The sequence below is a fragment of the Periophthalmus magnuspinnatus genome, chromosome 21, assembly GCF_009829125.3.
Source record: "Periophthalmus magnuspinnatus isolate fPerMag1 chromosome 21, fPerMag1.2.pri, whole genome shotgun sequence".
In the NCBI taxonomy this organism is placed as follows: Eukaryota; Metazoa; Chordata; class Actinopteri; order Gobiiformes; family Gobiidae; genus Periophthalmus; species Periophthalmus magnuspinnatus.
The window spans coordinates 1,367,172-1,379,897 of NC_047146.1; the positions used below are offsets into that span (position 1 = coordinate 1,367,172).

Genomic DNA, 12,726 nt, shown 5'->3' on the forward strand with positions numbered 1-12,726 from the left:
GTAATCAGGAAAAACAGCCTCCCTGATCTGAACGTGAGTGGTGTTCTGTTATTGCGCTTCTGTGCTAGCCACAGTTTGTCCATAACAAACACACCCTAGACACCCTAGACCATAGGTCAGTGATCAACTTGGTGAAGAGAGGGGCAGAGCTATCAACCGATCACCACTTGATGGTGACTTGGATGCGCTGGTGGAGAAAGAAGGCGGACAGACCTGGCAGGCCCAAGCGTACTATGAGGGTCTGTTGGCAACGCTTGGTGGAGCCCTCTGTCAGGGGGATTTTGAACTCCCACCTCCGTGAGAACTTCTCCCAGATCCCGGGGGTGGTGGGGACATGGATTCCGAGTGGGCCATGTTCTCCGTTTCTATTGTCAGTGCAGCCGCTTGCAGCTGTGGCCGTAAGGTAAGCAATGACCGAACCCAGTGGTGGACACCAAAAGTAAGGGATGCTGGCGGATAAAGCTCCTGATGCCTCAGGAGGGAAGCAGTGCTTCACCAACACCTTTTACAGTGCAGGGGGAGAGCTACTGAACTCAACTGGCGATGTTGTCGGATGGTGGAAGGAATACTTTGAGGATCTCCTCAATCCCATTGTCACATATTCTGAGAAGAAAGCAGAGAATGGTGACCCGGAGGTGGACTCATCCATCACCCTGGTTGAAGTCACCAAGGTGGTTGGCAAGCTCCTCGGTGGCACGGCTCCAGGGATGGACGAGATCCAACCCGAGTACCTTAAGTCCCTAGATGTTGTGGGGCTGTCTTGGTTGACACCTCTCGCATGGCGGTTGGGGACAATACCACTGGGCTGACAGACTGGGGTAGTAGTCCCTCTGTTTAAGAAGTGGGCCCGGAGGGTGTGTTCTAATTACAGCGGGATTACACTCCGCAGCCTTCCCGTTAAGGTTTATTCCAGGGTACTGGAGAGGAGAAGCTGACCTATAGTTGAACCTCGATTAAAGAGGAGCAGTGTGGTTTTCATTCCAGTCACGGGAGAAGGCATTCCACCGTGTCCCTGTGGTGTTGGGGGTGCTTTGGGAGTGGGGGGCCCTTTGCTAAGGGTCCAGTTCCTATATGACCAGAGCAGGAGCTGCGTTCATATTGCTGTCAGTAAGTCAGACGTGTTCCCGCTGCATGTTGGACTCCACCAGGATTGCCTTTTATCACCAGTTCTGTTCATTGTATTTATGGAAAGAATTTCTAGGTGCAGTCAGGGGCTGGAGGGGGTCCGGTTTGGGTACCACAGAATCTCATCGCTGCTTTTTGCAAATGATGTCCTGGAGGCTTCTTCAAGCCAGGACCTGCACCAGGCACGGGGGCCGTTTGCAGCCGAGCGTGAAGCAGCGGGGAAGAAAATCTGAAGCCATGGCTCTCAATCCGAAAAAGGTGGTTTTCCCTGTCCAAGTGGTTGGGGAGTCTCCGCCTCAAGTGGAGGATTTCAAATATCTTTGGGTCTTGTTCACGAGTGAGGGAGGATGGGGGATGATATTGATGGTTGTATGGTGCAGCATCCGCAATGATGCTGTCTCTTTATCGGACTATTATTGTAAAGAAGGAGCTGAGCTGAAAGGCAAAAATATCGATTTACCGGTCAGTCTACGCTCCTCCTACCTTCACCTGTGGTCATGAGCTTTGGGTAATGGCTGAAAGGACAAGATTGTGGATACAAGTGGTCGAAATGAGTTTCCTCCACAGGGTGGCTCTCTTAGAGATTAGGTGAAGAGCTCAGTCACATGGGAGGAGCTCGAAGTAGAGTCACTGCTCCTACACGTTGAGAGGAGCCAACTGAGGTGCCTCAGGCATCTGCCTCCTGGACCGCCTCCCTGAGGAGGTGTTCTGTGCATGTTCCACCGGGAGGAGGCCCAGGACACACTGGAGGGACTATGTTTCCAGCCCAGAATAAGAAGAAGAAAATTAATGGAGTGAATGTGTTGTCCTCACCTGTCCTCACCTGTCACCTGTCCTCACCTGTCACCTGTCCTCACCTGTCCTCACCTGTCCTCACCTGTCCTCACCTGTCAGCAGAGTGTGGAGTATTTCCTGGTTGTTGTTTCCTTAAATATATGGACATATCAGTTTTCAGACTTATAGTCTAATTAGGCCCAAAGAGTACACTCATTCTTTATGTGACGCTGAGCAAAAAAGTCTATGTGGACCACACCCTGTCTCCAAGATGAAGGTGGCCAATTTGAAGCAATATATGCAGATGCACAAAATCTAGACCTCGTATTTTAATGGACTTGGGTTTTTGTTTTTTTCTGGGTTTTTTATCTGATGTACTTCAAACTAAGACAGCATCATCAGGACATATCTTGGAACAAACGTTAAAAGAATTTGCGCAAGTCTCAGAGCGTGGTCATGACAAGCTCTTAACGAAGGGGGCATTCATTTTAAATTCATATAAAATTCCTTGAAACTTTGTAAACATTTTCCAATTGAAACTGCTCCCACTGTGGTGTTGCGTGTGCTGTGTTATTCAGAGACATTTGAGGACCACGTGAACCACCTAAGATAAGTTTTGAGTCACATGAGAAAACATGGAATCAAGTTGAGACCCACCAAATGTGAACTTTTCAAAAGTGAGGTTGGTTACCATAGAGGCTTGGTGTCTGGCGAAGGAGTTAAAATGGATCCGCAGGACTTGAAAGCTGTTTTGGCACTTAAGCACAGAGAGATGGGAAATGTCAAGTCACTGTTAGGCTCTTAGGTTACTATTGCTCCTTCATCCAACATTTTTGCCGCGTGGCCAGTCCACTATTTGAACTGTTACAAAAAACAAACACAGAAGGTAATGCCAGTCAAACTTTGGCCTCCTGTTCATTCTTCGCATTGACGGGTCTAATGATGCCTTAGGTGCAGTGTTACACCAGGCAGAACAGCAAACTACATGTTATTGGGTATGGGTCGAGAACATTAACGCCCGCTGTCAGATATTACAATCTTCACTCTGGCAAACTCAAATTTTTAGCGTTAACGTGGGCCATACACAACACATTTAAACATTACCTGTATTATGCACCCACATTCACTGCAAATACAGACAACAAACCACTAACAGATGTTCTCAGCACTGCCAGACTTAACGCTGTTTGGCATTGATGGGTGGGAGAGTTGGCTGATTTTAATGTGGCAGATGTTGTGCACAAACCCAGTGGAAAGATCATCTTAACCATGTTGTACACACATGTAATTGCGCAAGGCATAAGTCCACCGGGTTCACTGCATTTTTTCTTTTGTATGGACGACATCCACACCTGTAGACTTACTGTTCATCTCCAGAAAGACTCAGAGCGAAACTGACAGGCAGATCATGGGCAGAGAGAATGCAGACTGCTTATGACAAGAGAGAAATAGTGAAAAGTCTTCTGCCAAAGGTAAAAGACAATGTGACATCTGTCAGGGTTCTCCAGCCAGGGGACAGGGTGTTAGTTGAATAGTTGAAAGAGTTGATGAGGGACCAGTGTACAAGGTGCAGCCAGAAAAAGGTTCCAAAAATCTACGTGTGCTCCACAGAAACTTACTATTCCCTGTTGTTTGCTACCCCTCGAAGAGAACATCCCAGCTCAAAGTCAAAAGAGACACACAGTTCAACAAGTAACAAAAAGGAAGACACTAAAGCAGACTGAAGAGACCTCTAATTCAGAAGGTGCTCAAGAGTTTTGTCTGCCTTTGCAACAAGACTCAAGACAAGACAAATCAGACTCTAATGCAGGAGGAACAGCAGGCGATGGACACTGAACAGGACAATACTGAACCAGAACGTCAAGTAGAAGAACAAACACACGAGGAACCATCGAAGGAGCAGGTTCCACAACAGGAGGAACATCCAGAGGTCAACCTGAGGAGATCCCAGCGGACCACCAGAGCCAGGGAGATGTTCACCTATGACGCCCTTGGACAACCATCATGTCAGAAGACATAGCTGGACATTCCCATAGTGTTTCTGTGTGTATAATTGTTTGAACAGATAAACGTGGAACCTTCAGGCGCCTGGAAATTGAGTGTTCACAGATTGTTTAAAGTCACAGTATTCTTAATGTATATAAATTGACTTTGAATAAAATCATTTAAAGAAACTCTCAAAAAACCCTTCTCTCATTATTCTGGTATTTAGCAAATAGCAAATAACGTGTCATAAACAAATTAAAATGTTCATCTTTTTATATTATTTATGTGAATGATGTGATTTTAATTCAAAAACACTCAAATGTCTTCCTCCAGACCTCATGCTTTTCCTGACAGAGGATTGGCTGTGGACTCTTCATTAAAAACACTCAAACTGATCACGGAACTTTAGACACGAAATTTGGAGCAAGAAACACAAAAGTTCAGATCATTTCATATTGTCCACATAAAGCTCCAGTCACTTTAGACTCACAGAGGGAAGAGGAACCACAACTTTTACTCGAGTAAGAGTACTGGTACTTGAAAATAACACATTCTCCTTGACTGGTTCAAAGTTGGACACTGCCCTCTACTGGTGAATGTGGTCAGGTGAGGGATTTGGGAACAGCACAAAGTCAAACAACTTTAAACAAAAATAGTTTATTGAATGTTTGAGTAAAATGCAGTGAGAGATTTTGAACACACACAAATCCACAGGAACACGAGCTGCTCTCACTGTAAGAGCCTTTATCGTTTCTCATTTTAGATTCAAACACAAACAAAATGATCATCTCAAAACTCACTTTTTGTCTTTTATAAAACCAGACTTATTATTCATCTTCTTTGATGCCATGTCCGTCTGTGGCTGTTAGCCAGTAATAATCATAAAATTATCTGGTGTCTGAGCAATCACCTTGATTTACTTAAGTGAAATTAACAGTGAATTGACAACATTTAACATAAATATATTAATATAGACTGAATATCGCACACTCATTAAACCCCCAATTGAAATTAACATTCAAAACATTTATTGTTTTAGTAGTCTATCTATTTAAAAAAAAAAAAAAAAAAAAAAAAAAGGTAGCATCATAAGAGGTTTAATTTATTTTACTCTGGTTATTATTTTCCAAATTTATTATAACAGCAACAACCTATATTTCAGAAATTGTAAATCAAATTGACTCTTTTTCTCTGTTTAGCCACAAAACAGCGACTTGTTATAACTGGGCTCACAGCAAAAATGCTGACGCCCTAGAAGGACTTTTGTAACATCATAAGAGAAGTCCCTGAGGTCAGAGGAGACGTTCAGTCTGGAGCTTAGTCCATTCTTCAATGTCCTTGTATGAGAAGGCCGTCTGCACAAAGGCTGAGCTACATCTAGAGAGTCTGCAGTCATTGTGATTTTTGGACCTGGATGTTCTGGTGGTCTTGATGTTCTGATGTTCTTGAGGTTCTGTTGATCTGGATGTTCTGGTGGTCTGGATGTTCTGGTGGTCTGGATGTTCTGGTGGTCTGGATGTTCTGGTGGTCTTGATGTTCTGATGTTCTCCTCAGACCAAAGCTGGACAAATCTCTTAAGTGGTGGAGGTGCAGTGTTGTTTAAAATTCTACATATTAATCCAAATACACAGCTAAATTCTCAAGTTTAACATTTCATATTTTTAAGGTTTGACTGTGATGATGCTTCAGTGGTTTCTTTCTTTTTCTGCCTGATTAAACAGAGATATCAGTGATTTTAATGTCGTCCCTTTTGCTTGAGACCAAATGGAACTGCAATAGTTTATCTGAGAAATGATCACAGACTCTAGATTAATCTTTGCTGCTTCATAGTTCAGTGTATTTCTAAAGACAGATACACGGTTAAACACTTTTATGATTTGCTTTTTGAATCCAACACAACCCGTAAATATTTAAATTCCTCCACTGCTTTGATTTGCTTGTTTTTGACAAAGATGCAAGAGAAGGATTTGGATTTGTTTTGTTTTTTGTAAAGTACATTGCTATCGTTTTATCAACAAGTAAGATGTGGATTCATTTTTGAGCCTTTAATTGTGTGATTTTGTCTTGTCAAAAACAGAAATTAAACCTACGCTGAAATATTTTGTGGGTTAAATTATTCTGTTTTCATCTGTACCACAAAAAGGCCACGCAAATACACTTTTAAATACAATTATTTTATTTATTTTAATATGAATCAGTTTGTTATCCATTTACAAAACATAAATCGTATATAGTACCTCCAACTAGACGCCACTGGCACCTAGCTCTAATGGAAAGTAAACATAAACGTGGAAGTGGGACAAACCCAAACACAGAACGGCTCAGAACTGTCCCAGGCCAGCCCGGGACGGTCCAGGCTAAAAGCACAGAACGACATTCACAGAAGTTAGTAAAGCTCATGGCGGTCCAGTTTGATACTAGACTTTGACAGTGACTTCAAGAACCTGCGCTGAATATTTGTCATAGTTTTACATCAGTGAAGTGGCAGTTTGTGGAGTAGAAAAGAAAAAAAACAACAAAAATACAGGAAGTAGCTCTGAGTTGTAAAGTAGAATCCCTCTGCGTACGTCGTCAAAACAGAAAAGTCCATCTAAAACACACAAGTTAGACATTTTTCTGACACTTTAAAGCTTCATTTCTCTAAATAAAGGTGTTGTATTTTTATTTTTAATCATGAAATCATAAGTATTGCGTAAATTAGTCGCAGTTTGGCTCTTACTGCTCGGTAACAGTTGTAGCGTTACCTCTACGTCTGCTGCCCGTGTCCAACCGGGAAGTAAAACGATAAACTTGAGTAAAATCGTCAAACTAGGCAAGGTTTTTAATAAACTCTTAAGTCTGTTTTAAGGACATTTGCAGGGGAAGCTGTTGAACGAGACGGGGGCTGATCAAAGCGTCGACAAAAGGTCATTCTGAAATTGTTGCTAAAAAACAAGAAAATTGTCCAAAAGCTGAAAAAAAACCTAAACAAATCTAAGGATAAAGTGATATTTGTGCAGGTTTGTGGTTAATATTTAAACCGTTCACTGGGCTGAGGTTCACGTATCGCACAAACTCATTTCTACACGTGTTTTAGCGTTTTAACATCCTGATGGCTTCAAACAAAACGAGCTAAAAAGTTGGAGTTCTGCTTTAAATACTAAACCAAATTCACTCGGCAAATTACAACTCTAAAGGGCCAGTACGGAACCTGCACTCACAGCTCCACCTCTGTGTCCAGAGCCGTGTCCTGCAGTGTCTCAGTTTATGGACGGGCCTCATGTGAAAGAGGCAGAGACCAATCAGATCAGAGAGAGTCATGTGACGCTCCCTCTGCTCTCTGATTGGATAATTGAACCAAACCACCAAATTATAACAAAAATAACTTGTCCGTCATGTCCAGAGTTTTTGTGATTAAGAATAAATCAGCGTTTTAACTGTTCTGAGTAAAAGTTGTGTTTGATGGGTCACATTTATGAACAAAATGTTACGTACAGCTCCTTTAAATGTGACGTTTGTAAAATCAACTCAAGTTTAAGTTTTAAGGTCGTATTATTGTCAAATTTCACATTAAAAGTTTATTGTTCGACTAAACACATTCATATTTTTGTTTCAACTTAAAGGTGCACTATGTAACATTTCAGGTCGGGGGGGGAATGAAATGTTCCGCAGTATGGCATTAAAATATGTTTTCAGTAAAAAGGCCGGTAGATTAATAAAGTAAACAAAAACGGATCTGGGGGCGTTAGCGGTTTGTTTCCATGGAGATACGCGATACGGTTAATGTCACACTGTGGAATATTCTGGGCAGAGCAATAACATCTCCAAGGAGACAAGCAGGTGGTGGAAAAGTTACCTGCTGTAGCTTTAAATTTGAACATAAACTTAAAGAGGGGGTGTTTAACTTTATCCTTTTGAAAATGCTTTATTCGCCCAAAAGCAACATATTCAAGTTTCGCTTTAGTTTTTGTCGCTGAGTCTCTCCTCTCTGTGCTAAGCCGCTCCCCCTTCAGAGCGCTATCACGACACAATGAGCTGCGTCGCACTAATGAAACTACTGCACATCACACCAGGTTTGTGAAGTCGTAGTGTACAGTTTTGTGTCATGTTTTTGTATATTTATGGAGGATTGTCGTGTGGGGGCGTGGGTGATGTCGGCTTGTGGGCGGAGCCTCGCACAGCGTCTTACAGTTAACAGAAAGGAGGGTTTGAGTGGGGCCCAGGAGAGGTCGCTGAAACGTGATAGATTTCGCCCCACGCTCCCTCGTTAACGTGTCGCCGATATTCCGCCCACTAAACACTGATAATAATGTGACTTTTGGTGCAGATTTAGGCCCGTCACCGTAAAAACTACAGACACAAAATGAAAGACGGAACAAACATTTTGAGGGATCAGTACTTATCGTTCAGACTTTGCATTAGTGTGAAACCTTGTTGTTTTTCTGTACGATCATTAGATTTGAATACATCACTTCTACGACTATGATTTTATTTATTCCAGCTCGTGTTTTAGTTGTTTGTTTGTTTGTTTTTTTTTCATTTTTGCTCATTTTTAATAAGGTGTTACTTGCGCTTTGGGGTTATTTTGTCAGTGAAGCTAATTTGTTTCAGTATTATCGTTTATCAGAGGAGGGTAATACTTTTTACTTACTTTCTGGCGTGCTTTTACTCCTATTTGAGTGATATTGTTATTGAAGTAACAGTACACTTTCTCGAGTAAAAGTCGTGTTTCCTCTTCTCTCTGTGAGTCTAAAGTGACTGGAGTTTTATGTAAAAATATGAAATGATCTGAACTTTTGTGTTTCTTGCAGCTCCTTCAGATTTGATTTAGTTTGGCTCATTTTTGCGTTTCTGCTTGAAAACACCACATTCCGCGCATTGTTTCATGTTGCGTTTCAAATTACATTCACTCCCGACAGTTACTTCTTACTCGAGTAGTACTTTTCCCAAATACTTTGAGTAATTTCTTGGACTCGTTTATCGTCTATATTTTCTTCAGTATGTTTTTTCATAATGTTCTCGTGACAGGTCTGTGTATACTGGGTTAGGCGGGACTCACACCGGCACAGAATCATCTGGGTCCAACACCTGACAGACCAGGACCAGGGTCTGGACCAGGGTCTGGACCAGGGTCTGGACCAGGGTCTGGACCAGGGTCTGGACCAGGGTCTGGACCAGGGTCTAGACCTGGTCCGAACTAAAGTCTTAGTCCTTTGTCCCCATGGAAGAAGATTCCAGACTTTGGAGTTTGGCAGGATGGACTTGGGACAGGACTGATTGGGTTGAGGAGGAGAATTTGGAAATAGAACCAGGACCAGGACCAGGACCAGGTCTAGACATGAGCCGGTTCTTGGACTCAGTGGAGTTTAAACTCTGATTGGGACTTGGAACAGTGTCTGGACTTGGGTTCGTTCTTAGACTACATATTCTAGACATAAACTAGTTCTAGGTGTCGCTGAGGAGGACCGATCTGGACCCGGTCTGGACTCTGTGGAACTTGGGATCAGGAGGATTCAGGATTTATTTGAGTCTTGGTCTTGTTCAGGACCAGGGTTTGGACTTGGAGCTGGTTCTTAATGCTGAGGGTGCAAAGTCTGGTCCTGACCCAGCGCCGAGACTCTTGGTCAGTGGAGCTGGGGTGTTGGTCTAGGTCAGGACCTGGGTCTAAACCTGGACGTGTTCTGGATAAGTACTTGTTGAAGCTGAGGAGTCTGGGGTCTTCTTTTGGACCAGGTCTAGACTCAGACTTGGTTCAGGTCTAGTACTTGTCGAAGCTGAAGATCCTGTGGAACTGGGGTCTTGGTCTGGATCGTGGTCCGGACCAGGACTTTGTGGAGTTTCAGTACTTGTTGATGCCGAGGATGCGGACTCCGTGGAGCTGGGGCAGTTTTGGGATGAGCACGCTCAGTAGAGACGCTGTGTTTACGATGAAGTGCGTCGTGTCGTACTTTGTGTAGAAACTCGCCAAGAAATATCTAAAGAAAAAAAGAAAAAGAAATCCAAATTATACTAAACTGATAATCTGATATAAATGGACAGTTAAAAATGCACCATCGCCTGTATATAAATGGATATAGCTAAAGCGCTAGCATGTCCCCCCTGTCTGTCTCTGCTGCTTCAGACTCATTTTGGTCTTAAATGTTCATATTAACCCTCTACATAATCCTGGGGTTTTTGGTTTTTTTTTTATTTTATTTTATTTTTTTCTTGTTATTTTGAGTTTATTTATTTATTGTATTTATTTTTTGTTATTTTGAGTTTATTTATTTTTCCTTATTGAGTTTTTTTTTGTTATTTTCTTTTTTTAGTTATTTTGAGTTTATTTTTCTTATTTTGAGTTTTTTTTAATTATTGTTATTATTATTATTATTTTGTCATTTTGAGTTTGTTTTTTGATAATTTATTTTTTGATAATCCTGTTTTTTTTTATTGAGTTTATTTTATTTTTTTTTCTTGTTATTGTGAGTTTATTTATTTTATTTATTTTTTGTTATTTTGAGTTTTTTATTTTTGTTATTTTGAGTTTATTATTATTATTATTTTGAGTTTGTTTTTTGATAAACAGCGCCCCCTCTGTCCTCTCTCTGTCTCTGCTGCTTCAGACTCATTCTGGTCTTAAATGTTCGTATTAACCCTCTACATGATCCTGGGGTTTTTATTTCTCTATTGTGTCTGTAAATCAAGATATGAACATTAATAACAGACAAATCTTTTTTTATCTTTTTTTTTTAATTATTTCTTTGATATTCTTTTTCCAGACAGAGGTTTAGTTTGTTCCCCTGACAGTCTGGACTTCCACAGAGAGGTCAGGTGATGTTACTGCGGCGTGTCCGGTCGGCTGACTTAAACAGGTTTTTGGCGCCGTCTTTCTATCGGTGGAGGCAGGACGACAGCGCCACCTGCAGTCCGACTTCTTCGGGACAGTATCCAAGGTGTGAGAGAGTAAAAAAATGCCGCCTCGTCCCAGTTTAAAGTCCGTTTGGCACGTTTCAACATTCCGATTACCCCGTTAATCCATAATGCCGTTCTGTCTTTTGCAGTGATCCAAAATGGCCGATTTTGAGCTGCTCCAGTTCTGCTTTGTGTTTTGTTGCCCATGTGCACGTTCACATTCTGCCCTTACGTTCCTTTTTTCCGTCTACTGAAAGCCCTCACTGTGTAAATCAGCTGACCGGACACGTTACAGCAACATCACGTGACCACTCTGAGGCGCTAGTGAGCTCCAAACCGCCAGGGATCAAAACAAACTGAACCTCGGTCTGGAAAAGAATCTATTAAAATAATTAACGGAAGACCAGATGAACCTCTTAACGTTTACCTTTTTGAAGCACTGAACGATCAATCTGTGTATTTTTTGTAGTTCTGATGATTATATTGTGACCAGGACAGTAAAAATCTTACTCGAAATCTGTCGTCTTGAGTCAGGGTTGCCAGATGTTGAGAGAGTATCAAGTGTAAAACGAGCTTCCTCAGCCACAAAAACATAAGGCACAAAAGAAGCTACTGTTTTAATCACTATTTTTAGATCATTAACAGTTTTAACAGCCAGTATTTTGGTTCTTTCTGGGTCTATTAATGTGAAACTAAACTAAAAAAAAAGGCTTTGTGAGCAAAAAAAAATGACAAAACTAGAAAAAAACGACGCAGGATTGTTATTAAAATCTGAAATATACTTTTGTGAACTCTGTTTCGGTGAAATGTGTCGTCTAATCTGTCATAAGCGCTTCAAGGAGGCGAGATGAGGAGGAGACTTTTGTCCCCTCTGGACTCACAGGACGATGGGGGAGATGGTGAAGAACTTCCTGGAGGAGGTGAATTGGATGCCGTAGTCCAGCTGCTCCCAGTGGGTCAGGAGTCTGGCCTTGCCCTGGTCTGGAGTCTCAAACGGAGTGCCTTTAACTGCATGCATGAACACGTACATGCCCTGCAGACAAGGAACAGGGAGAAAGATTAATTTACACTCATCTACGTCAACCCAGCAGACAAGGAACAGGGAGAATATTAATGTACTTTCACTTATATAAAGCCTGCAGACAAGGAACAGGGAAAAAGATTAATTTATGCTCATCTATGTCAACCCAGCAGACAAGTAACAGGGAAAAAAAAAAAATCTACGTTCATCTAAACCCTACAGACAAGGAACAGGGAAAAATATTAATCTACATTCATCTATATAAACCCTACAGACAAGGAACAGGGAGAAATATGAATTTACACTCATCTATGTCAACCTAGCAGACAAGGAACGGGGAAAAATATTAATCTACATTCATCTAAACCCTGCAGACAAGGAACAGGGAGAAATATCTACATAATATAGCACAGCAGTGACCGCACACCCCCTGGTTTATTCATTTTTCTCGTAGACTTTCTGAAAAAAATACATATATTAAAAGTTTGAGCGCTCGGGGCTAATCAGCTCTCATCACTTCACACACTGCGTCACGTTCAGCTCATTTACTTTTTATCTTCTGTCACGTTTTTAGGTTTAAATCGTCGACTGTAGTGGACTGAGTTCCCACTGCGGCCAAAGAGCCAATCAGGAGCGAGACTGTTGGTGACACCTGTTCCCGTCTGCACCGCTGGTTTAGCAAGGAGCGGGCGCTTAGCAACGCTGTCAATCAAACCTGTTGCTAACGCTAACAGGAGCGACCTCGGGGAAAGAAGGACCTGATTTGTCTGTTATTAATGTTCAGATCTTGATTTACAGACACAATAGTGAAATAAAAAAATGAATTGGAGCCAGAGTCGATGGAGCTGGACGTGCGCTCATGATCACTTCCTGTTTGGAACGAGGCAGCTAGCAGGTTAGCCATGTCCATATGTCTGTGGTTTAAATACTTAACGACTTACTGCCTTGTG

The 12,726-nt window shown here is 41.9% G+C and overlaps 1 protein-coding gene across 2 annotated transcripts in view; it reads right to left on the bottom strand.

The window, feature by feature from the left end:
* The window catches only part of ormdl1 (ORMDL sphingolipid biosynthesis regulator 1), a 192,687-nt gene that overhangs the window by 176,968 nt on the left and 2,993 nt on the right, over positions 1-12,726 (bottom strand). The window contains exons 3-4 of one of the 2 annotated variants that reach the window (XM_055230618.1): positions 11,637-11,788; positions 9,690-9,839 (exon numbers count right to left, since the gene is read on the bottom strand). In XM_055230618.1, coding sequence (XP_055086593.1) covers positions 9,704-9,839; positions 11,637-11,788 — 288 coding nt within the window. In that variant the 3' untranslated portion in view covers positions 9,690-9,703. Of the gene's footprint in view, positions 1-6,040; positions 9,840-11,636; positions 11,789-12,726 lie in introns of those variants that run through there. The other variant, XM_055230619.1, reaches the window with a different exon arrangement.